At 36.8% G+C, this 27,448-nt stretch overlaps 3 protein-coding genes and 1 pseudogene across 3 annotated transcripts; 2 read left to right on the forward strand and 2 right to left on the reverse strand.

Moving 5' to 3' along the window:
* The first annotated feature begins 3,949 nt into the window (after window positions 1-3,949).
* LOC104760931 (prefoldin subunit 3) lies at window positions 3,950-6,022 on the forward strand. The gene is made up of 6 exons (XM_010483924.3): window positions 3,950-4,293; window positions 4,460-4,517; window positions 4,598-4,669; window positions 5,246-5,365; window positions 5,461-5,562; window positions 5,772-6,022. The coding sequence occupies exons 1-6, from the start codon at window positions 4,148-4,150 to the stop codon at window positions 5,859-5,861; spliced, it is 588 nt and encodes a 195-aa protein (XP_010482226.1). The 5' UTR covers window positions 3,950-4,147; the 3' UTR covers window positions 5,862-6,022.
* Window positions 6,023-12,458: 6,436 nt separating this feature from the next.
* LOC147922851 (uncharacterized) lies at window positions 12,459-17,445 on the reverse strand (annotated as a pseudogene).
* A 3,528-nt stretch (window positions 17,446-20,973) lies between these two features.
* On the forward strand, window positions 20,974-23,579 carry LOC104760932 (putative WRKY transcription factor 48). The gene is made up of 3 exons (XM_010483925.3): window positions 20,974-21,830; window positions 21,928-22,071; window positions 22,816-23,579. Exons 1-3 carry the CDS (start codon window positions 21,217-21,219, stop codon window positions 23,291-23,293), a joined length of 1,236 nt encoding a protein of 411 aa, XP_010482227.2. The 5' UTR covers window positions 20,974-21,216; the 3' UTR covers window positions 23,294-23,579.
* Window positions 23,580-26,759: 3,180 nt separating this feature from the next.
* On the reverse strand, window positions 26,760-27,271 carry LOC109130557 (uncharacterized). The gene has a single exon (XM_019240240.2). It carries the CDS (start codon window positions 27,086-27,088, stop codon window positions 26,846-26,848), a length of 243 nt encoding a protein of 80 aa, XP_019095785.1. The 5' UTR covers window positions 27,089-27,271; the 3' UTR covers window positions 26,760-26,845.
* Between the last annotated feature and the right edge of the window lie 177 nt (window positions 27,272-27,448).

Below are 27,448 nucleotides of genomic sequence, written 5' to 3' on the forward strand. Positions count from 1 at the left end.
ATGTATTTGGGAATGCTCAAAAGAGGAAGGAACTGTTAATGAATAAGATCAAAGTGATTCAAGATAGGTTGGAGGTTGTGCAGGCAGATGGAATGTTACGTGAGGAAGAGGAGATGTTGAAGGAGTTTGAAGAGGTTCTGGAACAGGAGGAGATGATTTGGTTCCAAAAGTCTCGAGATAAGTGGATAGTGCATGGGGGTAGAAATACAACTTATTTCCATATTGCTACTATTATACGAAGAAGGAGGAACCGTATAGATATGTTGAAAAACGAAAACAAGGTGTGGGTCTCGGGTGCTTCAGAGCTGGAGGACGTTGTTGTGGCTTATTTCCAGCGGTTGTATTCCATGAATGATGTTCCTCCGGTGGTTGAGAGTCTACCACGTGATGGTTTTGTTGGTTTGACTAGAGTGGAGAAAGAGAGTCTGAATAAACCGTTTGCAGAGTTTGAAGTGGAAGTAGCAACTCGAACCATGGGACGATATAAGGCAGCAGGTCCGGATGGCTATCAACCCATACTCTTTCAAAATTGTTGGGGATAGGTTGGAGATTTTGTGGTGAAGTTTTCCTTGGACGTCTTTGCTACAGGACAATTTCCGCCTAGTACGAATGATGCTTTGGTAGTGCTGATACCAAAGGTGCCTAAGCCAGAAACAATTAACCCATTAGTCTCTGCAATTTCTTGTTTAAGATTATTACAAAGATAATGGTGCTACGACTTAAGGGGGTGATCTCGAAGCTTATTGGTCTAGCCTAATCTAGCTTTATCCCGGGGAGGTTGAGCACTGACAACATTGTTTTGGTTCAGGAAGCGGTTCATTCGTTGCGGAAAAAGAAAGGGCGTAAGGGTTGGATGCTTTTGAAGCTGGATTTGGAGAAAGCATATGACAGAATCATGTGGGATTTTCTAGAGGATACCTTGGTAGGGGCTGGTTTTGAGAATTGTTGGGTTCAATGGATTCTCAAGTGTGTGACGGACCCTTCAATGACGATCCTTCAATGACGATCCTTTGGATCCTCTATCCCCTTATCTCTTTGTGTTGTGCATTGAGAGGTTATGCCATATGATTGACAAGTCGGTAATAATGGGGGGGGGGAGTGGAAGCCTATTGCTTTGTCACGTGGTGGTCCTAAGTTGTCCCACATCTGCTTTGCGGACAATTTGATATTATTTGCTGAAGCTTCGGTATCTCAAGTGCGAGTTCTCTGAGAATGTCTCGAGGGAGCTGGGGAAGCAGATCAGTGATGAGAGTGGGATTAAAGCAACTGTGGATCTGGGTAAGTATTTGGGCATGCCAGTCTTGCAGAAGAGGATAGGACACATTTGGCGAGGTTCTCCAAAAGGTAACTTCACGGTTAGCAGGGTGGAAGGGAAGGCTGTTGAGTATGGCGGGAAGACTTACTCTGACTAAGTCGGTACTATCGTCAATTCTAGTTCACACAATAAGTGCAATATTGTTGCCAAAGTCAGTGTTGGATGGGTTGGATAAAGTTTCAAGGAATTTTTTGTGGAGTAGTACACCGGAGAAGCGAAGGCAACATTTAATTGCGTGGCATAAAGTTTGTTTACCTCGTTGTGAGGGAGGGTTGGGGATCCGCGCTTCTCACCATATGAATAAAGCAATCCTTGCTAAACTGGGTTGGCGTCTGTTGGGGGATCAGACTAGTCTCTGGGCACGTGTCCTGAGGAGCAAATACAAGGTAAGAGGTATTCAAGATCATGGTTGGATGTCTGCTACGAAACCTGGTTCTTCAACTTGGAGGAGTTTGCGAGTTGGTCTGCGAGATGTGGTTTGTAAAGGGTATTGATGGGTTTTGGGGAATGGTCAAGATATCCGTTTTTGGGAAGATAAATGGTTAACAGAGTACCCGTTGAAGGACTGTGTGGTTGCACCTTTACCAGAGGGATGGAATAAGCTCCGAGTGAAAGATTTAGGGCGTGAGGAATCAGGTTGGTTGTGGGAGAGTATTCTGCCGTATGTTGAGCATCATACCAGATTGGAACTGTCTACAATTGTCCTTGATAACGTGACTGGAGCTACGGACCGGCTGGCTTGGGGAGGAACAGCTGATGGGAAATTTTCTGTAACGTCTGCATATGCACTATTAAGTTCGAGTAGGGTACCTCAGCCAAATATGGCAGCTTTCTACGCAAAGATATGGAGAGTGGTGGCGCCAGAGAGAGTAAGGATCTTTCTTTGGTTGGTTTTTCAACAAGCTATTATGACAAACCAGGAGAGGTATCGACGACATCTTGGAGACACGAATATTTGTTTGGTCTGTAAAGGGGGTGAGGAGTCAATAATGCATTTATTGCGTGACTGTCCGGCGATGTCTGGGGTTTGGTCCCGTCTTATACCGGCTCAGACGTTGTACAATAATTTGACTAATGCAGGGAATGCTGCAGAGTCGTCTTGGTCCACATTGTTTGCTATGGGCGTTTGGTGGGGATGGAAATGGAGATGTGAGAATGTATTTGGGACCAATGGTAAATGCAGGGATCGGGTACGGTTTATCCGTGCTCTGGAAAGGGAGGTTGGTCAAGCTAATCGGGTGCTTCGAGATCAACCACATTCAGTGGAGTGGGTGGTACAGATGGTTGCATGGAAGGCTCCGACTGAGGGATGGATTAAATTAAATATTGATGGAGCATCCTGTAGCAACCCGGGACTTACAACAGCGGGCGTTACTTTTCGGGATCATACAGGTCAGTGGTATGGTGGTTTTGTGCTTAACATTGGTATTTGTTCAGCCCAATTGGCAGAACTATGGGGAATCTATTATGGCCTCTAGATAGCATGGGGGAAGAATGTTCAAAGGTTGGAGGTTGAGGTGGATTCGAAATTGGTTGTGGAGTTTTTAAGGACATGGATCAGTGAGTCTCATCCTCTGTCCTTCCTGGTACGCTTGTGCCATGGCTTTTTATCTAGGGATTGGATAGTCCGTGTGTCACATGTGTATAGAGAGGCGAACCGTCTTGCAGATGCGCTAGCCGACTATGCTTTTATGTTGTCGTTAGGTTTTCAATTGTTGGAATTAGCTCCGGACAATATGGCTTTGTTCATTGAGGAGGATGCTCGAGGGGTTGCCATCCCGAGATACATTTGTTTGTAATTTTCTGTTTTTTTTTTTAAATAAATAGCAGGGAGATCCTTTTCTCCTTGTCCCCTACCAAAAAAAAAGGAAACAATACTTGGGTTCAACCTCTTCATTCATACCCTTATAAAATAAGAAAATAAAATCTGTATGCATTCTTATAAAATTAAAAACTTAAACCGTTCTGTTATAAACCCAAACCAATATATAGTTTCATTCTAATTGTAAAATCTCAACTCTAACCATCTCATTTGAAAAGTTAAACCGGCATATAATTTTTTTCTAATTGTAAAATTTAAACCCTAACCACCTCATTTGTAAACCCAAACCAACATATAATTGTTTTAATTGTAAAATCTAAATCCTAACCAATTCATTTGTAAACTCAAACGGACATATAATTTTGTTCTAATTTTAAAAATCTAAACCAAGCCAATATTTATAATTTTTCTTAGTTAAAAGTATACAAAATTTGTTTCCGTAAACTTTTTTGCTTTTTAATTTAGTTTTGATTTATCTTTTAAATGAAATAACGTATAGAAAAATCTGATTGGTTGAAAAGAAGGAAGTGAACTTCTATATCGGATCTAAAAATAATACACTGTGTCCGTTTAGGCCCGCAGGCTTAATGCCCATCTTAACATCACTAGTCTGGTTCGACAACAAGACGCATATGTGATCAAGTTGATTCAACATGTAGACGAGCACATAGCACTTATACCGCTTTTAGAACATTGATTGATCATTTACATGCTTGTTAATTCGAATTCAGATTAATAAATAAATCGATGTTAAAAGAGAAAATAGTGGGCTGTTTCATCATGAGTAAGGCCTTAAGCCCACTGAAAAAACCGTCGTTTGACAATTATTGATACGGCGTCGTGTTAACGACCACTCCTTGGTTCGTCGCTGGTTTCACTCTCTCTTTCGTCTCGTCTCGTCTCGTCCCAAGAGTCGAAAAGTACAATCGAGAACGCAAGTCTCGAAGCCTTTAAAAACCCTAAATCCCCAAATCGGGAACTGAGATTTCGATTTCGATTCCGATTCGCAGATGTCGTCTTCTTCACCAAGTGGAAGCGGTGGCGAATTGACAGAGAGAAGAGGGATTCCTGCCGCCAAATTCATCCAAGATGTCGAGACTTATCTCTCTCAGTCTGGCCTTGATCCTAACTCTGCTCTCGCCTTTCATCAAGAAAGGTTCCACCTTTTCACATACTCTCTCACTCTCGATTCTCATTTTCACTCTTTAAGTCTATACATTTATCTGGGCATGTTGTTCTTTCGTAGCTCATTTCCAAAAATCTCCTGATCTAGTTTTTTACTTCAACGCTCATATTAGTGATTTTATTTTCTTTGATTTTAGGCTTCAGCAATATAAAGTTGTTGAGATGAAGCTTCTTGCTCAGCAAAGGGATCTTCAGGTCGACTTGTCTTGTTCCTCTAGCTTTTGAGGTTGATCTTTATGTGTTATGATATCTTATAGTATTGATAAATGTTACAGGCTAAAATCCCAGATATTGAAAAGTGTTTAGAGGTTGTTGCCACTTTGGAAGCTAGGAAGGGTACTGGTGAGGTTCGTCGTTTTTTTCATTTTTAGTCTATCTTCACTGCCTTTTTGCATATATGCTGTTCTGTTCTTTTGAGGTGGATGGTGACCAAAGCTAAGTTTACTAACATTGTTATTTGAGCTTTCTGAATCCATTATCATGAATTTTATAACTTCATAAGGTAGAAATTTTGTTGTGCTTTGATTTCTTACCAATGTTAGAACGCCAACTTTGTGTCCATGTGAAGATTTTTTTTTCTTTTCTCTTTGTGCGACTTAGGCTTACTTAAAACATTTCCTTTGAAAGTCTCTTTTTTTTTTGAAGATCAAGGTTGATTGGTTGCAAAGACAATGTGTATATCTGCAATCAGCTTTGTTCTTCCTACGGGCCCTTAAATTATTTGTCTTAAATTCGTGTTTGATGGTGACAGCAGAACATGTTGTGTCGAGGAACATAGTTCTAGCTTTGCTGGAAGTATCACTGACCCAGATTGTAATGGGGCACAATTTTTTAGATGGAAGTTGCTTTGATGTACAAACTTACTGTTGATTCTTATGTTCGTCATCAATATTTTCTCACATGGAGTTTTTCTTACAATGTAGGCGCTTTTAGCCGATTTTGAGGTCTCCGAAGGAATATATTCACGGGCCTGCATTGAAGACACAGACTCAGTGTGTTTGTGGTTGGGAGCTAATGTCATGCTAGAATATTCCTGTGATGAGGTCCATTACTCTGAAAACATATTCTCTTCGAGTTTTAAATCTTCTAGCACCTGGGACCATAGAATAAGTTCTTTTGATCTTTGTTCTTCCAATAGGCTACTGCTCTTCTGAAAAACAATCTGGAAAATGCTAAAGCCAGCCTGGAGGTTCTTGTAGCTGATTTACAGTTCTTGAGGGATCAAGTCACAGTTACTCAGGTACAGAGATACTTGTAAAGTTATCTCATTTCAGTTGAGTCAGTGCCTATTTTTGTAGGGGCCTGCTTTCTAGTTTACATAACTCTAAATTTGCAAGCAACCCAAAATTGTAATTTAGGCAACCTGTAAAATCTTATCAATGTAGATGCTTTCAAAGATTGTGTAAAATGTAGTTTATTTTCTTGACTATGAGACTTTGTAATGGACAGGTAACTATTGCACGTGTTTATAACTGGGATGTTCATCAAAGGAGGGTTAAACAAGTTACCCCTACTGCTATTGCTGCTGCAGACTCATGAACCACAGAGCCAAATTGTAATCGCGTGGGCTTAAACGAGGTGATCTGATTATTGGGACACCTTTTGCCCCATCCGGTTGTTTGTAAACTCTTAAGCTTTGCTATCTTGATGAAATTTTGTTGCTGCGACAAACCTATGAATAGAACATTAGCATTGTTATCGTTGTTTGTCTTCATTGTTTCGCTACATATCTGCCTAGTTTTGAGAACAGCTTATGGTTTCCGCGATTGAAGTACTTACTACTACTTGTTTAAGGATGTGATAGATATATCAAACTAGTATATCCAGAATCTGGTGATCTTGATTAATGTTCCAACTTCTAAGCGAGATATGTTTCTAGAAGTAAAAGAATGAGGAATACCAAAAAGTCAAGTTGTGTCGTTTTCTCAAATTTGTGTCAAGTTTTTAGGTTCAATATTGGTGCCGGCTTATGCTTTTGTTAGCAAAAAGTGGAAATGAGAAACAAAATCGTGATCAAATCGAACCTTTTTATTTATTTGTTATTATTTTTTTCTCATTAGTGCATATGCATTTGAAGGAATAAGATTCATTTTCTGAATAATAACATCTTTTCCTTTTCACTGATATGACATTTTATAGTAAAAAGTTTGAGACATTATTTTTTTTTTTTTGGTAAAAAGCTTGGGACATTATATAAGATAAATAGCAATATAATTCTTATTTTAATGATTTGGTCATCCATTTAGGTTGTGATTTTTTTTTAATGTTCTGTAAAAAACCTGACTTGTCAAGTTGAGAGTAGTTTATGAACATAATGTTTCAGAAAATTCTAGGTAAAACAAGCGTCAAACCTAGTTCAAAAACGGGTTTGCAAGCGACAAACTCGAAGGATAAAACTCTGGAATCCATCAGAAAAGATAAAAGAGATAAACTCTAAAACTTTATTTATAAGAATAATATATGATACCCTTTAGGTTACAACTAAAGCTGTTTATATAGTAAAACAAAACTAGCTAAACCCTAATGTAGAAAGGAAAACCAATAGAAATTAACATAATTAAGAATTAATAAAGAAAAGTTAAATTAATTAAAATCCTAACGATTATGCTCCTGCATCAGACTCTTCCACTTCCAAGAAAACTCGTCTTCGAGTTGTCTTCTTGATGAAGAAGTTCATCTCCTTATCCCGCATAGAAGGGAAGTCATGTAAATATTCATCTGAATTCAACTCCTTAAAACTAGTTAAAATCTCTGGCGCTTCCTCTATTGATGGTATCTTCTCTTTTGCAACACGAATTAGCCCATTAGTTTTTATGGAAAACTCATATAGCTTCACCTCACATGCATTGCTTGACTTTTTAGAAACTTTACTTAAGTAACCATACATATCTTGCCTTAACTTTTCACAAAAAGAATTATGCCAAAAATCTCCACATAATGAATCAAACCCGAAATTTACACCGCTCCCGTTCTGTAGGCTTGTCCAGCTGACCATAGAGTTTGCACGGATTTCATCGAGCCCGAATTCTGCATGGATTTTATCAGATCCAAATTCTACACAGATCTCATCATGCATGAGTTTTTCACCAACAATTATGCTCTGATGAACAACTATCTCTTTCTCTATGGATTCTTCTTCTTTAGAAATCGAATTCTCAACAATCACACAATTGTATTCTCTTTGTGGAAAACTAATCTTGTTGATTAACAATCTCAATTGATTTCCAATAACATCTTCACTTTTTCTAACCTTAACTGGTTCTTCTCCTCTACCTCTTCATTGATTTGCGTTGTTGAAGCCGTTTCTGACCTCAGTTGTCCTGTTTCTGACCTCAGTTGTCAAATTCTTCATTTGGTCGGTCAAAGCAGTTAGAGCCGTGGTAAGAGCCTCGGTAAAACTCTGAAAGTCTGCTTTGGTCTCAGATTGATCTCCCATAGCTGATCAAGCTTTGGAAAAGAGACAGGAGAAAGCCTGCTCTGATACCAAATAATGCAGCGGAAAATCCTAGGTAAAGCAAGCGTTAAACCTAGTTCAAAAACGAGTTTGCAAGCGACAAACTCGAAGGATAAAACTCTGGAATCCACCAGAAAAGAGGTTCCGGAATCCACCAGAAAAGATAAAAGAGATAAACTCTAAAACTTTATTGATAAGAATAATATATGATTTCCCTTAGGTTACAACTAAACCTGTTTATATAGTAAAACAAAACTAGCTAAACCCTAATCTAGAAAGGAAAACCAATAGAAATTAACATAATTAATAATTAATAAAGAAAAACTAAATTAATTAAAATCCTAACGATTATGTTCGTGCATCAAAACATTTTGAGTTTTTTCGTCGTTTTCATATAAAGAATATTACGAGAAACAAACAAACGTAATAAATAAAGAAAATGTAAATTGAGAAAAGTTTTTGTTGATGGTTAGGGCATGACTTGACCTTTGAATATTGACCTCTATCTCAATTATTGATTTTCATTTCTTCTTTTCTATTTTCACAATTTAATTTCGTTTCTTTGTTTTCTACTCCATACATATACTTCATCTTGGCCTCATTTAAACCACACTCCTAAATTATGCCAATAATTTCTATTACACTAGAGTCTATATTATTATTAGATATTGTACATTATAAATCCCAAAAGCATTATTCCTTCTTAGGATGATAATTATTCTCGACTTTCGATCCTGAAATTGATGTATATTGGTGTTTGGTTACAGTTACAAATAAAATAGTTTGGGAAATACATGGCATCTTATCTTTATATATTAAAATCTAGGTTATACGTATGTCGATAATGACATGTAAATGCATTTATAGCTCTCCCACAAAAGACATAATTTGGTCTAACAATTTTGATATATATACGGACATGAAATTTCAACTCTCTTTACAATTCAAAGAAATACTAGTATTTTTGGGGATGTTTTTCCTATCTTTTTCAACTTTGGATGCATTAGACGTATTAAGGATTTGAATTGACTCACGTTGACTTTCTTATAGACTTATACGATACTATCATAAATGTTTAATATCAATATATCGCTATACATAAGATCGGGATGATAGCATCATTCGTAATAGTTAAGAGTTAAGAGTTGCTAAATTTGGATAAATCAAAACCTATTCAATCCAAAAAAAATCTAGATAGGAATTGAACGATACTATTATGAGAAAGTGCTTATTTGATTTGGAATAACGATATACTTATATTCCATATATTTTACAATCTTGTCTCACAAGAATTATATTTTTTATCTGTCAATAAAAGGTGAATCAAATATAATTATTTATGTGACCATAGATTATTTTGTAATTTTTCATTTCTTAAATGTCAAAAGTACGTATGTAAAAACATAAATATTTAGTATAGAAGTCTTTAAAAAAATGAAAATAGAATTGTAGATATACATCGTAATCGAAATTCGAAAAGAACAGTTTGAAAAAAAAGAAGAGAGAAGCGTACACGGAAAACGAGGGGGATTTTGGAGAGAAGCAATGCAAGTGAGCAGCTGTCTGTCCCCTTCTCAGATTTATTAAAGTATTTTTGTCTCTTTGTGTCTGGTCTGAAATAACGCGTTTTAGGGTTTTGCGTTACAAATATTATTATTCCATTCTAATCAAATCAAACTTTACTCATCTGTTGACTTTGACATTTTCTTTTCTTCTTGTAATCTTCTTGGAGCAAATGTTTTTAAAAAAAGTTTCGGTTTTTGTAAGTAAAAATTATAAAACTCACCTATGCCGCAATCATCGGTAGGTGTTCTCACTTGACATCTGATTTCCTAAGTCAACAGGTTGTTTTTCCCGCGCTCCTGCATTTTACTCAGATCGAATCTTCACCTTTATTCTTCATTTTTTTAGTTTAATTTACACTAATCGATTAGAGAGCTACAATATGTTTTCTTTTCATTATCTTTATAACCAAATCTACACTGCTAGCTAGTATATCATTTAGATATAGCTGAGATCTACCAAATTCATATAAAAAACATCACCTTTTAATTTGTTTCTTTAAAGATAAGATGGATTAGTGCGAAGAAAACTTGTTTTTTTTTTCTTTCTTCCAATTTATGTGTTAATTTGGATTAGGTTTGGTTGTCAGTTTCTTTTAAGACGTAGCTCTGACCACGCTACTAAATATATTTTTTCCACTAATCATATTGTGAATTTCTTCGGTCTCTATATCTTAATTTGCTCCGATGCCATCAATCGCATATATATATATATCCTTACAAATCTGTAAAGCAACTACTTTAGAATATACACAACGGACTTCAAAGTCAAGGAATACATTTAACATATGGACCTTACAATTACACAAACGAACACATGGCTCATTTGGCTTGGACCGACGATAGCTAACTCTTTTGTCCTTTATTCCTTTCAGCATTGACAAGTGACATGACTATCTTTTTCAAAACTTTATAAATTTAATTTATAGCATTTGAGTTTTGAAACTGTATTATGGTCAAATGATATTATATCAATATATAGATAAGTCAGCTGGACATTATTTCCAACTATATATATATTGTGATTGGATGATTGGTTCGAATTGGTGCCGTAGATTTAATACCGAATAATTTTTGTTATATAGGCGTATTTGTTGTAATTAGAGGTTTCTCTCTATTAAATCAAAACACTATTGGTGAATATTATTGTTGATTAACCTTTCACTGTCCAAATTTCTAGAGTCCTTACCACCCCATATACTTAGGGTGTGAATGGTTGCAGCGGTCAGGGCGGACAAATCTGTCTGCGGACTGGACCATTTTTTATTTACCATTCATCAAACGCAGTGTGCAATAGTGTGATCTAAATAAAGCAGAAACAAGACCGCTGCGGACCAACTGCGGACCGCTTTTACATACAAATAGACTTGGTCCGCAGTGGTCTGCTGTCCGCCCTATTTTTGGGGCGGACTAAACCGCTGACGGATTTGGCCGCTCTGACCGCAGTCACCATTCATACTCTTAATACTGATCGATGTGATTAGAACATGCATACTTTAATTTACCAATTGGCAATAGACCATAAAGTTTTAGTCTATTTGAACTCCCATAGGCGAAGGCAGTTCAGAGGGTTCAACCACCTTTTGTGGGATTGGGAATAAAGCTAAAATATTAGGGTCGAACATTATGCCACCACCTTCTCCTGAATTTATTTATTTTTAATTTTACTATCAAGCTCGAAGAAATTATAGCTGTACAATTGTTACTATATAGTATCTATTGATCTGAAATTTTATTTTCAGGTGGAATGCTAAAAATTTTGTATGAAGAATTACAATGTGAAATGAAACTGCAAGAATATAACACCTACATAGTGATGACTTGCAATCGTAATCTGAAACTTATTTAGGATAAGTCGGAGTGTAAAGCTTGATTGAACAATTGATAGTCAACACCTTTGACTTTTGACCATTTCTTATTCACCCATAAATGAAATATATATACATTTTCTTAGATCTGGTCTCGTGAACTAAAGCAGTTAACTAGCTATATGATCCTGTGGTCAATCATACCCATTGTCTTTATTTTTTTAAGCTTTGAAAGTAATATTTTCTATTCGCGGTAATATTATAAATCTAGTAATCTACAAAACTTAACAAACCCCGATCTCATCCATGTCCCATGTGCACACACATGAATACGACATACATGCTACATATCTAGCATATATATAAAATATATAGTTTTGGAAAGTGAGATTAAAGTCAGTACGTATGGCACTAAAATAGTATATGTTTTTCAAATAACATTCTGAAGTATTAAGTAGTCTATTAGACCCTTTTATTTTAACTAATCACACTACACTTGCATGTGTGTGTGTGAACGATAACTATGTTATTTGTGAAGATACAATTCCCTGTCTAATTTGTATAGTATATTTCCTAGTGAACAAGTAAATTAAAGAATATTATTGTTATAGACAATATTGTATATTTGTTGCACGATACGATCGAACTGGAGTCGTTGGATACACAGATGTTGCTAAGTGTGTACAAAATAGAAATATAAAACAAGACCGAGTGGTTACAAGTATTGTATAATTTGTATTCGCAATTTGGCTATATATTTAGAATTGCTTTATTTTCTTAATCAAAACGTAAGAAAAGGGAGTGTGTGGACGTACGTCCTTAGTTTGCGGCTACTAAACATTTAACGAGTGGACCATGTCAAACCAGTTCTTATATCAATGGGATTTGGTTTCCATTAGTCACATTATTAATTGATTTCTGTATGTATCACCTCAATATATATTTTCGTACAAAAAACATCAGTGCACGCGTCTACACAAAGAACCTCACACGTACGTTTGGTACGTATGCGTGAGACGCTAAAATGTACTTTTTTTATATTCATGGTAATTATTAGCAACTTTGAGGTTTAGTACGTATGGGTGAAAACCTAAAATATACATTTTGACTAGGGTCGATGATAACTAAATATTTTTTTTTTTATTATAAGTAATATGCAATTGTGTTTTTCTTTTTTTTAAATGAATGTGAAAATATATTCAAAACAAAAAGAAGTTCTTTTTTACAATAAATATGTTCTTGAATCAAAAGAATTATGTAAATTGTCTACAAGTTTTTAAAAAATTAGAATAAAGTAAAAGAGGAGAATTAGTCAATGTCGAGTTGCAAGCCATAGTTGTAGGCCATCAGCATATTTGGTCGTGTGTTGCTGTAGTGAAAGGAGCTTGTTACGGACCAGTCTATCCAAGAACTTGGTTAATTGCGCAGAGGTGGTAGACTTATCCTCATGACGTCGCCGGTTACGCTCCAACCAAATCGAGTGAACAGCGGCTTGGAAGATAAGGCGTAGAAGGAAACAAGTTGTACCTGTGATTGTGGCACTCGAAAGGAGAGACAAAATCTGAGTGAAATAGGTTGAGTAGCAGTGGCGAAAGAGTTGGCGGGTGAGGTTTTCCCATACTCGAACCGAATAAGGGCAAGCAAAGAAAAGATGGCCAAGGGTCTCGACTGGCGCCTGACAGAACACACACGAGGGATTCAAACAGCGGTTCCAGGATAGCATGCGTTCTCTGGTAGTAAGCCGATGCCGCGCAGCAAGCCAGAGCATGAAAGAATACTTTGGAACAGATTCAGCAAACCAAACACATGGATACCAACCCACTGTTGAAACCACTCGCCTTAGTTGTAGCCATGTCTATGAAGTTGAAAACCGAGGCATGTATGTCCCATTAGACTGTCGCCACAGAGCATTGTCATCTTGGGCACGCTGTCCCCGACCTCTGAGCTCACCAATCTCCAACTCAATATTGTTGAGCAAAGCAGAGCGGTGACGGCGACCCCGGTGAGACTGAAGAACTGACGCAACTGTAGCAGTGGAAAGAATGCCAAGAGTAATGAACCCCTGGTCCCCTAGGAGATCGTAAAGACAACCAAGAGAGCACCAAGTGTCATACCAAAACGATGTGTGAAGACCGTTCTGAACGTCCATCATGTGAAAAGGCTTTGCCAAGGGTCTGTACTTGAGTAATTTCTTCCATATCCACGAGCCCAAGGTTGTGGATTCCCTGACTGACCAAAAGGAAGATGAACGCAGGAGCTCCCTCTTGATCCAGTTGACCCAAAGAGAGTTCGAAGCTGAGACTATCCGCCAAATTAATTTAAAACAGCTAACCTTGTTGACCTCAACAATAGACTTCAAACCCATACCACCTTCAGACTTAGGCTTACACACATCCTCCCAAGCAAGTTTATTTTTTCTTCCATTGAGATCCGGTCCAGACCAAAGAAATGCTGCACAAAGGCGTTCAATCTCATGAACACAAGCACTGGGCAGCCTGAAAGCTGAAATCCAAAAATTAGTGAGACTCGCAATCACCGAGCTGAGCAACTGTAATCGTCCTGCAAAGAATAAAAATCTATGCTTCCAAGAACCAATGCGGGCCTTTATCGTTTCTATCAATGGAAGGCAATCATGAATAGTCATTCGCCTTGTTAAAAGTGGTAAGCCCAAGTACCGAACAGGTAGAGAGCCAGATGTGAAGGGAAACTGAGCCAGGAGCTCTGCACGAGAGGAATTTGAGACTCTGGCCAGGAACAAAGTCGACTTCTCTAGACTAATAGTAAGCTCGGACATCGCCGCAAAATCTTTGAAAACCTCGAGTATGCCTGCTAAGGAGGAAGCTTGCCCATCTGAGAAAACCATGATGTCGCCCGCAAAACAAAGATGTGTAAGTTGCAGGTGCCTACAACGAGGATGATAACCAACATGACGATTCACAGCGGCCTGTTCAAGAAGAGAGGACAAGACATTCATGAAAATCACAGAGAGGTAAGGTGAGAGAGAACAACCTTGCCGTAAACCCCTCTCACTATTGAAATAACCAGCCAGTTCACCATTGATTTGGACCGAAAAAGAAACCGTGGATACGCACAAACGAATCCAATGAATGAACTGTTCCAGGAGATTTAAAGCCTCCAACACATTGAACAGGAAAGGCCATTGCACTGAATCGAAAGCTTTTGAAATATCAATCTTCATGGCACAGCGAGGAGAGAGGTCATCCCGGTGATAGTCCTTACCTATTTCTGTTGCAAGAAGCAGGTTCTCCATTAACAACCGGTCCTTGATGAAGGCAGATTGGTTTGGAGCAATAAAACATGGTAATATGGATTTGAGACGGTTTGCCAGGAGCTTCGAGATGATCTTGTACAAGACATTGCAACAGGAGATAGCCCTGTAGTCCTTCATTTCCCGATTGTTAGTTGTCTTAGGGATAAGGGCAAGGATCGTGGCTTTGAGACCTTTTGGGAGGAAACCAAACATGAAAAAAGATTGAACAGCATTTGTGAGATCTGAGCCGACTATAGATCAACAACTCTTAAAAAACTCTACCGTGTAACCATTCGGGCCAGGAGACTTGTTCAAAGGCATGGAATAGAGAACCTGTTTCACCTCATCGGCTGTAACATGCATAATTAGCTGATTCTGCTCGTGCACAGAACACCGGAACGGAAGTAACAGTCGCAAAGCATCAACAGTGATACCAGTAAACTCCAAAGGCTTATGTGTCAATAGATGGGAGAAAAAACGTATGCCCTCAGCTTTAATACTCTCCATATCGGTAAGACAAGCCCCATGTGGGTCTGTTATCTCATGAATCAAATTCTGGGAAAAACGTTCCTTTCTAGCATTGTAAAACACTCTATTGTTTTTGTCCCCCACATTTAACCAATGCAACTTAGACCGCTGTTTGAGGAAACGTTCCTCCAACCCTGCAACTCTCTCCCATCGTGTATGGGCTAAAGATTCAGCAGCAACATCCTGAGGAGAAGGGTGGAAAAAAGAGCCAAGCTGTTTTGCACAAAGATCCGCATAGGCTTCTGAGGACTGGCGGGAAATGTCAGAGAGCGTATTTCGACTTATCTCACGAATCAAAGGTTTTAGCTGTTTCATCTTCTTACTCAAAAAGAACAGTGAAGAGGTGGAATGATATAGACTAGGAGTTTCATGCCAAAACCGTTCAACACGCGGCAAGAACTCTGGCTGGGAAGACATCAGGTTAGTGAACTTGAAAGGCCCTCGCCTTCGCTGAATGTCAGATGATGAGTTTATCTTGCCCCGGAGGTGGTCAGAGCATCCACCCGCTTCCATCACATAGTAAGAGGTTGGGAAAACAACAGACCAATGAACATTATGAAGGACTCTGTCCAACTTTTTGCAAATCAGGCCAGATTCTTGATTATTATACCAAGTAAACGTCGGGCCGAGACCCCGAAGCTCCAGTAAAGAACAGTAGCGACACGTCATGGAAATCTTGCATCCCAGAAGAGACAGTAGGCATAACAACAGAGTTAGAATGCTCCTCAACATCAAGTGTCTCATTAAAATCTCCGCATTGTATCCATGGCATGCCTCGTAAGGTGGCAAGGTCATGTTGCTGCTTCAAATCCGGCCAGAGCTCTTTTCGTTCCTTGGAAGTGTTTCTAGCATAGATAAACGAACACCAAAATTCATCCGTAACTCCACTTAGTTGAACCGAACACGTTATTAATTGCCCACTTTTAAAAACGACTTGTAGTTTGGTATGCTGACTCCAGACAACCCAGATTCTGCCCAACCTACTGAACTCATAATTAGAGACCAAATTCCAATTACCAATAGCATGTTTCAGCACCTTACCTACATGAGGCTCCTTAACTTTCGTTTCCAAAATACAGCCAAACTGAAAATTGTTCTTCCTAACCCAATCCCTAATAACATCCTGCTTATTTAACTTATTCAAACCTCGGATATTCCAGAAGAAACCCGACATTCTCGTCTTTTTTGAGTGTTTTTTCTGCTGAGACCGTTCGGGACAGAGTCCTTTACTGGCTTAGAAGAAGTGGACAAGAATTTATGAGCCTGCTTCGATGACCGGGGCAACTGCACACGCACACCAGAGTCGGACGCAGCTTGCTGGCGAACAGAGTCAATGACAGTCTTCTTTTCTGCTTCAGAGACCTGTGAGATATCAAATTTTTCAACATCCGCTTGATCAGTCTCTGTCATTATCTCACCCTCCTCACTATCATTATGGCTAAGAGCGGCATAACGAGAAGGAGAAGCGATCTCCTGGTCAAACACCAACTGTTTTTTCGCACTATTTGTAGTTTTACCGCCTGAGCCTGTTACTTCTGTCCATTCCCCTTCATCTGCAGAAAGTGTTGGACCTGGTAATTTGACGCGGTCCTCTGAATGGCTTGTCACTGTAGTAGTAGGTACAATAGCAGCATAGCAGGAAGGAACCGACTCTGTTGCATCAACTGAGACAACCGATACACTTTTGGGGGCTGGTGGGGGGCTTGATCGAGGGGGGGACCTCCCCAACTTAGCCAGACAACCATCATCCGAGTGACCCCACTTCCTGCACTGCCCACACCGGGGTGGCAACCAAGGGTATTCATAGTGGACACAACAACCCTCTCCCCGAACTGTAAAAAAAATAAGTTTTTGGCAGCTCCTTCATTAGATCAACCTCAACAAATATTTTAGCCTCATCAAAACAAGTAACGAGTTCAGTGTCCGGAAGCAATCTCTTAGGCTCTCCCACAGGGCTCGCAAGAAAACTAAGACCATTCCACGAAAACATAGAATGAGGAACATTCTTCAACGTGACCCACAACGGCATGGTACGAATCTCAGGCTGCGCCTCTTCCACAATCGGCGTCCATTTGGAAACAACCATGGGTAAAGCACATATGTTCCACATACCTCTTCTTAGCGCACGTAGACGAGCTGATGCATTACGAATCCTAAACTTAACAGTGGTTTCATTGACCGCATACACATCAATCTTGATATTTTTATCCCCCAAATTCCAGATCTTATTCACAATAACATGGATCTTGGCGACATGGGGAGCCGCAGAGGGAAGCCGACCAACAAGGAAGTCTTCCCACAAAGGAACTGAGTCAGTGAGGATTGCATCTGGCACTGCCACTGTGGCCTTGCCATCCACTACCGAGACTTCAACATCAAATTTAGAAAGGCTAGGCCTACTACCAACAACATTAGCATAAGATTTCGAACTCGGATTTAGTTCCTCCCGTGATGGACTGGAGCCGGGAGCGGTGGCACCACTGGAAACCTCTTCCGTCATGGAAAAATTCTTGGCGGCTGGCTGCCAAACGTTCAATGCATAATATTACGGATAAGAAGACCTAATCGCCTATCGAGTCGCCTCCTGCTGACATGGCAATAAAGAGCACCTCGTTCCCCAAAACTGCAATTGTGTTTTTCCTTTTTTCTAAAAATAAGAAGTATTAGCAACTGTGAGAATTCGTACGAATATGCGTGAAAGACTGAAATGTACATTTAATTGGATCGATATATATATAGTAACTAAGGAAAATCATAAACTCATTACGGGTACTATATGTCTATATCCGGACCAAGATCAAAGAGTCCCATGACTCCCATTGGCCACTCTACCACCATACGTAGGTTCGATTTTGTTTTAAATGGTAAGTATTATAGCAACGTAACATTTTTATAATTTCTTGGTTAAAAAAGCAAAGTAGCATTTGATTGCGCGTTTTCGTATTTTTCACCACATTTTAATATCTACTAATTAATTGATCATTCATACTGATGGTCCAATATCATTTGTTGCTTTTTGTTCTGATGGTCCATTTCCAATATCATCCATGCATTGACCTGTGAAGTTAAATAAAAGAAACAAAAAGTAACGTGTCTAGTGAAAAAATAAAAAAGGAGAATGGCTTGAGTTGGAAGCAACCGACATGAAGGGAAGGGAAAATAATAATAAAAACAGCTAATAACGCGTTATAACCACACGTGCTTATGACAACCTTCTCAATCCTTTGTGAAGTTTTGGCCGTTTGATCAGACCATATGTCATATTTAACAGCTGCTTGATATACGATTTTTTACAGTGTTAATGCTTTTGGGTCGGACCGGGTCCGGTAGGTCCATGATCTTGACACTCCATTCTCCTCAGACACAAAAAATTATGTTCTGAGAAAAGCGTGTAACCCCCACCTCGCAACAAAAGTTTTCCTGATATTGTAACGAAAAAAACAAACCTGAAAATAAAATAACATTTTCTCAACCTTTAAAACAAGTAATAGAAAGTATTGCCAAAAGAAAAAAAGAGGTAATAGAAAGTAGTAAAATATAAACTGGTAAATGTTGTATACCACTTTACTTTGTTACGGTTTAATTAGTTAACCGATTTATCGATTTGGTGAGTAACATAGAAAATTAGAATTGGTACACCTTTTACCACAACGATAACTCGATAACGAAAATCAAAATTTATTAAAAATAATAATGTTTGAGAAAGATATTTAATATTTCTTTAATTGAGTAGTTACAAAATTATAATTTATAATTTGTCCAAAAAAAAGAGCAAAAAAATTAAGTTAGAAATTTATAAAATCTATTAAAAAGGTAAAATTGTAATTAATATATGTAATTATCTATATATGTATATTGGAACGGAGCCAATATACACCTATTTAAAATTACCGATATTCAAAATTTTCGAATCATGTATATATAACCAAATAACCAATTGAAGCGAATTGAAGCGGATATCTAAGAAATGATGGGTGGAGGCGTGGAGCAAGAAATAGTTAACGGGATTTTTTTATGACCGATGACTTGTCGGAGAAGAAGCAATCTCTCTCTCTCCTGACGTATGCTTTGTGTCACCTTTATTTTCGAAGCTTCTTTGTTACGCGTTATTCCTTTATTTTTTTTAAATTTTACTTTCTTGCTTTTTACTGTTTCTCATTTTGTTTATTCAGCTAAATATTTTCAACCAAACAACTTCTAAATTTCTTTGTCTCTTTCTGTTGGTTCTATCTTTCCCTCAGAGCATTTTTTTCTCATCTTATACGTGAAAGTATGTGCCTCTAATAAAATTTCCTTATTGGAAATGCCGATATCTTAGTATGTACTGTATCATCATGGGAATATAGTTAAAGTAATTAGGAAAATGTACTCTCCTCATTGGTAAATGCGCTCAAATAATTTAAGAAAGGGTTATAAACTACGCGTTTAATTATCATAGTTATTGTAGTGATTACTTTAATCATAGTTGGTCCCTGCCAGTTTTTTTACACAAAAAGAAATTGAACAGAGAAATAAACTATTGCAACTGTAATATGAAAAGAATCGGCGACAAGACGTTCAAGTCAAAATAGAATTAGGCTGAAATGTAAACAATTTTACGTCAGGAGAGGATCACAAAAAAAGTTGTTTTCCCGTAAAAAAAGAAAAGAAAAACAATTACTTATATTGGAAAGTTAAAAAATCAAACAAAGGCCGCGAGAGATGAGGCAGCAGAAGAGAAGAAGAAGACCCACACCTTTTCGTTTCCTACGTGTCTGCCCTTACGCGCCTCTCCTCGTATTCCTTTGGTCATCTCGTCGACCTTTTTTGTTACCGATTTTATTTATTTGGAGTACAATACAATACAAACTACGCGTAAATACAAGAGTCTTTTTGCTAAAATATTATTTGAGTCAAAGTCTAGTTTAAAGTTGATACGAAATTCTTTAAATATATATATATATATAATTTTATATATATTATGAGAGGTGACTAAAATAATTTCCTAGGATTTAAATTATTTTTTTCTTTGCATTTAGTTAGTCATATTTTTTCCTCCACTAATATGTCTTTAATATCTAATCAGCTGACATGTTAAGACGTTATGGCTTACACTACATTCTAAAAAATTAGGAGATGCTATTGTTTGTCAGTTTCCTCAACTATAATTTGGTTTGGTGTGTTGTCTACGAATCACGATCTAATTAACAGTAATATTTTTGTTTGTCTAAAAGTATTTACCTATATGGACAAATACGTCCATAGTGACTAGGATGGATATCTCATATCCAAAAATTAGCAGTTCGTCCTGTTAATCCGCCAGGGCCCAAATAACTCAATTTTCTTCCATCAATGATTTGTGTCAAAGGATTAGTTCGATCCAAAACTAAATATCAATACTAGACTGTTTCTTATTAATGACTAATCTTAGTAATGACTAATAAGCGTTTATTGAAATAAGATAACTAATATTCTCTAAAAAATATAGTTTTGTGATAGATTCCGATATGATGTCTATCAATGGTGCGTTTTTGAATTATGAATGATACCAAATGTAAATGTTATTGGAATTTGATGAAAAAAAATATAAATATTAGAAATCTGATCAAACGGTAACTATGTCACAGTAATCATTTAAAAAGAGATAGTAATTTTTTTGTTTTCACGCTCATAGTACTAAAAATGAAATGTAACGAGCCCGAAATGGAACCAAGTATAACAAATGAGAGACCAAAATTGTAACTATGCCGTTTGGAGACACGACACAATGTGAGAATAAAGAAAAAAAAATGAAGGGACAAAAATTAAATGCCCGGCAGAGGACGGCACCGTCTTGATCCATTCACAACCGTACGCCACACCCATCACCGGCGTTTACCGGTGTGCAGTGTTTTTTTGTTTTTTTTTTTAATTTTCTCCTTTCTATTATATTTTAATTCTATTTCTTTTTTTAATATTCCTTTGCCCGCGTAAATGAGACGAAATAAATAAATAATAATATATAAAAAAAAAAACAAATGGGAAACCTCCTAAATCCAAGCTGTTTTCCAGAAGAACCCAAAACTCCACAAAAGTTATATTCACACCTCTCTCTCTATCTTTCTCTTTCTCTTTCTCTCTTATCTCAAAATCACATAACCATTACAAAATAAAAAAAAACATATAATCACCCCCAGAAAGCTAAAGAAAAGTTCTCCTTTTTTTTTCCTCACTAAATTCTCATCAGAAGATGACAATGATGATATATCTATAAAAGTATCATCCCATAGATTCCATCTTTTTTCTCTATTACATGGAGAAGAAGATAGAAGAGGATCATCATCACCATCATCATCAAGAACAACAACAACAGGAGATCAAGAACACAGAGACAAAGATCGAACACCAAACAAGACAAGAACAAGAACAAAGACAACAACAAGTCTCTCAAGCATCATCTTCATCAAACATCATGGCGAATCTAGTTACGTCATCAGATCATCATCATCATCAGTTGGAGCTAGCTGCTGGGAATAATCTCTCAAGCATCTTCGATACTTCATCTTTCACTTTTCCTTATTCTTATTTCGAAGACCAATCCTCTAATAATCCCAATTCTTTCCTCGACTTGCTCCGACAAGATCATCAGTTTGCTTCTTCCTCTAATTCCTCTTCTTTCTCATTCGATGCCTTTCCTCTCCCCAACAACAACAACAACAACCACTTTTTTACGGATTTGCCCTTGCCTCAAGCTGAGTCATCAGAAGTTGTGAACACAGCACCGACTTCTCCAAACTCAACCTCATTCTCATCTTCCTCCAACGAAGCTGCAAATGATAACAACAATAGTGGTAAGGAAGTTACTGTTAAAGATCAAGAAGAAGGAGATCAACAGCAAGACCAAAAGGGTACTACTACTAAGCCACAGTAAGTTCTTCATTAACCCTCCATTTTAACATATGTTTGTGATTCTTTTTTTTTTTTTTTTTTAAATTAATTTTGTGAGTATTTATTGTTTTTGAAGGTTGAAGGCAAAGAAGAAGAATCAGAAGAAAGCTAGAGAAGCTAGGTTTGCGTTTCTGACTAAAAGCGATATTGATAATCTTGACGACGGTTATAGGTGGAGAAAATACGGCCAGAAAGCTGTCAAAAACAGTCCTTACCCCAGGTACATACTTACATATAACTCTGTATATTCATATGTATTGTAGCCCTAGCTAGATCCATACAGACCATCTTTACTATATTATATATGCATGTGTTTAGGTATATATACTTATATGTAAACAAAACATGTATCTGTGTTTACATCTACTCTATATATATGCCTTATGTAAATATACTTCACTAGATCTGGTTTATCCCATTCATAAGGATGATTCACATTTTTGCTACATATTGTACACTATACATGTTCATTCAATAATCATATGTATACATATAACATACCATGTTGTAGTCATATTTATAAATTTATATATATTTATTTAGGTGTGAGTAGAGTAGCCCTAGATTCAGTGTGCTCTACATATGCAGAGTCTATATGCATATAACATGACTCTATGCAATCATATATACGTTTACTAGTATATGTTAATTTTATATAGACGACTATTTATACCTAATACGCGTTTTTGTAGGGTCAAAAATGTTTTGAGTTTTCGTTTTCGAGAATATTTTTTCTTTTGTTCCATTCCATGAGGTTTCTGTGTTTTGTGTTTTTCTCGTCCCTTAATTTATGTTGCTTGTGTCGGAAGATTCCTGTTTCAACTTGTTGCAAACTTCATCTCAGATCTCGAGATCTTCAGATTCTCTTAATTCATATCTTTCATGTTTCTAACTAAATTAGACAAGAGATTTTTAAAAAAAGATATATTCTTACTTAACTTTTTTTTTTAATTGTGATAAACAGAAGCTATTATCGTTGCACCACAGTGGCTTGTGGAGTAAAGAAGAGAGTGGAGAGATCCTCCGATGATCCTTCAATCGTCATGACAACCTACGAAGGTCAACACACTCACCCTTTCCCCATGACGCCACGTGGACACATCGGAATGCTTACGTCGCCGATCCTAGACCACGGTGCAACCACCGCGTCATCATCGTCATTCTCCATCCCTCAGCCACGCTACTTGCTGACCCAACATCATCAACCCTACAACATGTACAACAACAACTCTTTAAGTATGATCAGTAGAAGCTCCTCCGATGGTACTTTCGTTAATGCAGGGCTATCATCATCATTCCCCGGGTTTGGTTATGATATGTCAAAAGCTTCAACATCAACTTCTTCTTCCATTAGAGATCATGGGTTGCTTCAAGATATTCTTCCTTCGCAGATCAGATCCGATTCTGTTAACACTCAAACCAATGAAGAGGTTAAGAAATGATGAACATCTCTTATTTTTTTTCCCGGGGCAATTTTTTTTTTCTTTTGGCCGGATCCGGTTATAATAGGTTTTATGAGGAGTTTTTCACCGGTTTAGCTAAGCCGATGTTGGTGGCTTTCTAATGTTTTTTTTTCTTCTTCATTTCATTTAGCATCGGTTTTGTTTAATCCCCACGAAATAAACAATCGATGCTAAGTAGGAACAGAGGCTTGTAGCATATGTGATATAGGTATAACTTCATTTTTGTTTTGAGTATTTAATAAGATGTATCGTTTACTTTTTAAGACTTCGGAGAGAGAAGACTTTAGTCTATAGTTAATTATATAGTAGTATGTGTTTAGTTTGTATTATAGTGTTTCTAGATCATCTAATTTGTAATCATGCTATCAAATCTCTAGCCCGGCTCAAATTAAAAATCTTACATTTTTATTCGATTGCTATTCATCCCAATCGACATAAATAATTAACATACAAAACCATCTTTTATGACCTAATGTGATCCTTCGCTAGATATATGAAACTTATATATATACTTCATATCTAATTAGTCATAATTAAGGGCCGTGCTAAAGGTTTACCTCCATATATATTTTCATCTTTATATAAAAATAAAGGAGAGAACTTTTAGCCTTCAACTCAGTCTCGTTTTTAGTTTTCTTCACTGCGACTTTTATGTTAGTCTTCAATCACACAGATGATATTCAAAGCACACACTGTTTGTGTCTACATGCGTACTTGACCCATCCATTAGTTGTTGATATGGTCATATGGACCATATTTATTTAAACATTATCGAAATCATTTGTTTATTTCTCCTTTTTCCCTAATGCAAACTGTAACATTTATAGCATAAACTCTTTTCATCATATAATTACAAGATAAAAAAATTTAGAAGTTGAACCGCCGTTAGGGTATGTTATTATAATTTGTTATACCCATTTCTTTTAATCAATTTATGTAACTTATCCTTTGACATTAGTTAACAAACATACACACACACACTTTATATATAAAGTCGATGTATGGAGCTATATATATATATATATATATATATATATATATATATATGCTTTAGGTCTTTTTCAGGAAGCCGATAGCTACGCAAGTTATGTATGGCTGATATTTAATATAAAAGTAAATGAAAAAAGCATAGAGTTAGTAATGTCCATAATGGACTGTCTTTTAATCACTAAAAAAATAGAAACAGAAGGAGTTCTAACAGGCTACTCATCAACCCTACTCCAGCACCAACTAAGTATCAAAACAAAGCACGCTTTGTATATTATGGAGAGTTATTACTGATCACTAATGTGTTTCTTTAATCGCACCATTCCCGTAAAGGTACACACATGTAAACACTACACACACCCCTGCATACGTATACATTAGTCCATTTAATATGGCAGTTATGTTAGGGCCTTAAATGGTGACAGTAAAATAAATTGAAAAAGTAGAAATTCTTTGAATCAAAATTTGAAATCATATAGAAATAGTATATAGTAATAAGTAAATAACTATCGAATTTCATATTTTCTTTTCAAATTTACAATGAATGATATGGCTATTTTTCAAATAGATATTTAGAAGATTACAATAATCCATATTATTATTTAATTTATTTTATATTTAATAGAAAAAACGTAGAATATGCAAACGAAGTGTGAAAGGCTGGCTGACTCGCACACACACCATGACAATTGATACTATTATATTTTTAGCGTCGTAGCTCTCATTTGGTTACCCAAAAATACTTCCAGAGAAAAGTGGAGTCCTTAATCGATCCAAATTCAAAATCGATCGAACATTGACCAAGTCTCTTTATATATTGCGGTTACGTCATTCCAACTGCAGAAATCCCAAGCCCACGAGGAAGCAAAATAATCCGACCCAAGCCCACGTTTCATATTTTCTATTTATCAAAACTTTTGAGTTTTGACTAAACTACAACACCTTTGCTAAATAACCCCAAAACATATAATTTAAATATACCAAAACCCAAACTTTTTGTCTATAGGAATCTCACGATGAGTCACTGAAATTAGAGAAGAAGAGAAAAGGGAAATGAAAAATCGACGCGGGTTGTCCACATCTTGAGAAAACGTGTCATGTCGTTGCCATGCAATCTTGCCACACTATCACTTGTGGAAGAGGACTAACCAAGACTCGGAATTGTCGCGTGAGAAGAGAACCGGTTTAGAAGAGCTGGTTTACTTTGGTTTTTAGACCTTTTGCATATAAACAATCGTATCGGTTTAGAAGATTTCATGCTTTTGTAGTTTTGTTTGTGAATGTGAAGTGACACATGTGTTGCTGGTGAGAGAGAGTGAGATGTTCCAGAGCTCCGATCCTTTCATTAAACAATTGTATCGATTCTTCCATTTTGTTGAGAAAGATCACTTCTCATCTCTAACAAAGTGTATAGACAACAATGCGCAATATTTGGTTCGTAGCTGTAGTCTGTAGATTGGGTGTTTTTCGGGTCAGAGTCTATATATCAAGAGTTTGCAATCACCTTCGAAATTGATTTTCCTCTATCTTAGACTCCAAACCGATTGCATCAGTGTATCTCTATATTGTATGTAATACGTACGAGCAAGCTTATATAAATATGTTTAATATATACAAAAATGTTATATGATTCCACTGTTTCTTTATTCCGAAGGTATGATGTAGATAATAACATGTTTTCATGCCTAGTTAATGAGAATATGAAACGTATGTTTCATGTTTGTTGTTGTTGATCTTTTTCAAAAAACAGAAATGTTAGCTCTTTAGTTTCCACAAAGTCTACCATCTTTACGAGCAACATGACTCGATTGCCTCTTGTTTTGGCTTGGCTTCCAAGAAAACTGATTACAACTTTGGCACATTAATTCACCCGAGGAAGATTCCGGATATATTCACATGTAATCTCTTAGTCATCTCACCGGAACTCCTTACAACGAGAACCTTCCAAAATTAACAAAAAAGATTTGACTCGTATTTAAAAATAGAATGTTATACTTACGTACCATCTACGTCTCGATCGTTTAACTTATTTTACTATGGAAACAGATCCATCTACGTCTCGTTTAACGTGTTTTACTATGGAAACAGATCCATCTACGTTTTCTTGTAAGCTAACATACCAATTTTTTTTTGCCATGTAATTACATTGTATCCATTCAAATCTGTATTTGTTTTAATACTGGCATGGGTAAAACACCTCAAAACCAAACTAAACTGACCAAAGTAAGCGGAAATGTGCAATCCAACTTCCATAGTTACAAACATAAGAATTAGTGTACTTAGTATATTCATTAAGTACAAAAGAAACCTTTGACCAAAATAATGGTACTAAAATAGTCTAATAGCAAAATTGGGAAGAGTATGTTATAAAATTGTAACAAAACCAATTTTTTCTTAGTTTGAGATTTTTGATCATGAAGCAACTAAAGAACTTGGTGACATGACAGGCTATGGAGGATGCTAGAAAAGTCTCGAATTTATTGATTATTCTATTTACAAAGATTTTAGTAGGCAATAAGAAAATTAAATAATTAAAAAAAGGAATTAGAGGGTACAACCACAAAACAAGAAGAAGCAACAGATCGTAGTAGCGATAGCTAAAGATTCAACGATCGAGACAAAACTCCACAAAAGATCATCGATTATGGAGAGATTACCCGACAAAGACAACAATCTCATGTTCCAACCGGAGCTCAGGTAAGAAAGATTCACCTCCGGCCACCGGAATGCCCATGATGACGACAGATACGATGGTAGATCCATCAACGTCCATCGGGAAGCTGACATCACTACCTTTTTCGCCTCTCTTCCTTCGTAAGTCTTCTTGGTTTTATAATTTTGGGTTCTTTTTTTTGGTTTATACAATCTTTTCTTCTGGGTTCTAAAAATTAGAGAATTGTGTTATTTGTTTTGCAAAGACAAAAATGAAAATGTATTTATTAAAATAATTGATGTGAGTCACTGTTTCTGACAAGTGGTTTTGATTTAGCGGTCATTCTTTTAATTATATTCTATGTTATAAACGTATCTAGTCGACAAAATATCTCAAGTTAGTAGGACAGATAAAAATACTCCACAAATGATGATAATATATGCAAATCCACTTTGATTCGTTTTGGAAATTTGGATATCCAATAACATGTTGAA

This window comes from Camelina sativa, chromosome 18 (assembly GCF_030686135.1).
Source record: "Camelina sativa cultivar CO46 ecotype springtype chromosome 18, ASM3068613v1".
NCBI lineage: Eukaryota > Viridiplantae > Streptophyta > Magnoliopsida > Brassicales > Brassicaceae > Camelina > Camelina sativa.

Coding starts and splice junctions, on each gene's coding strand:
- LOC104760931 (XM_010483924.3), top strand. CDS start 4,148: ATGTCGTCTTCTTCACCAAGTGGAAGCGGTGGCGAATTGACAGAGAGA. Junction 4,294..4,459: donor CTCGCCTTTCATCAAGAAAG/GTTCCACCTTTT, acceptor CTTTGATTTTAG/GCTTCAGCAATATAAAGTTG. Junction 5,563..5,771: donor ATCAAGTCACAGTTACTCAG/GTACAGAGATAC, acceptor TGTAATGGACAG/GTAACTATTGCACGTGTTTA.
- LOC104760932 (XM_010483925.3), top strand. CDS start 21,217: ATGGAGAAGAAGATAGAAGAGGATCATCATCACCATCATCATCAAGAA. Junction 21,831..21,927: donor GGTACTACTACTAAGCCACA/GTAAGTTCTTCA, acceptor TTGTTTTTGAAG/GTTGAAGGCAAAGAAGAAGA. Junction 22,072..22,815: donor AAAAACAGTCCTTACCCCAG/GTACATACTTAC, acceptor TGTGATAAACAG/AAGCTATTATCGTTGCACCA.
- LOC109130557 (XM_019240240.2), bottom strand. CDS start 27,088: ATGTCAGCTTCCCGATGGACGTTGATGGATCTACCATCGTATCTGTCG.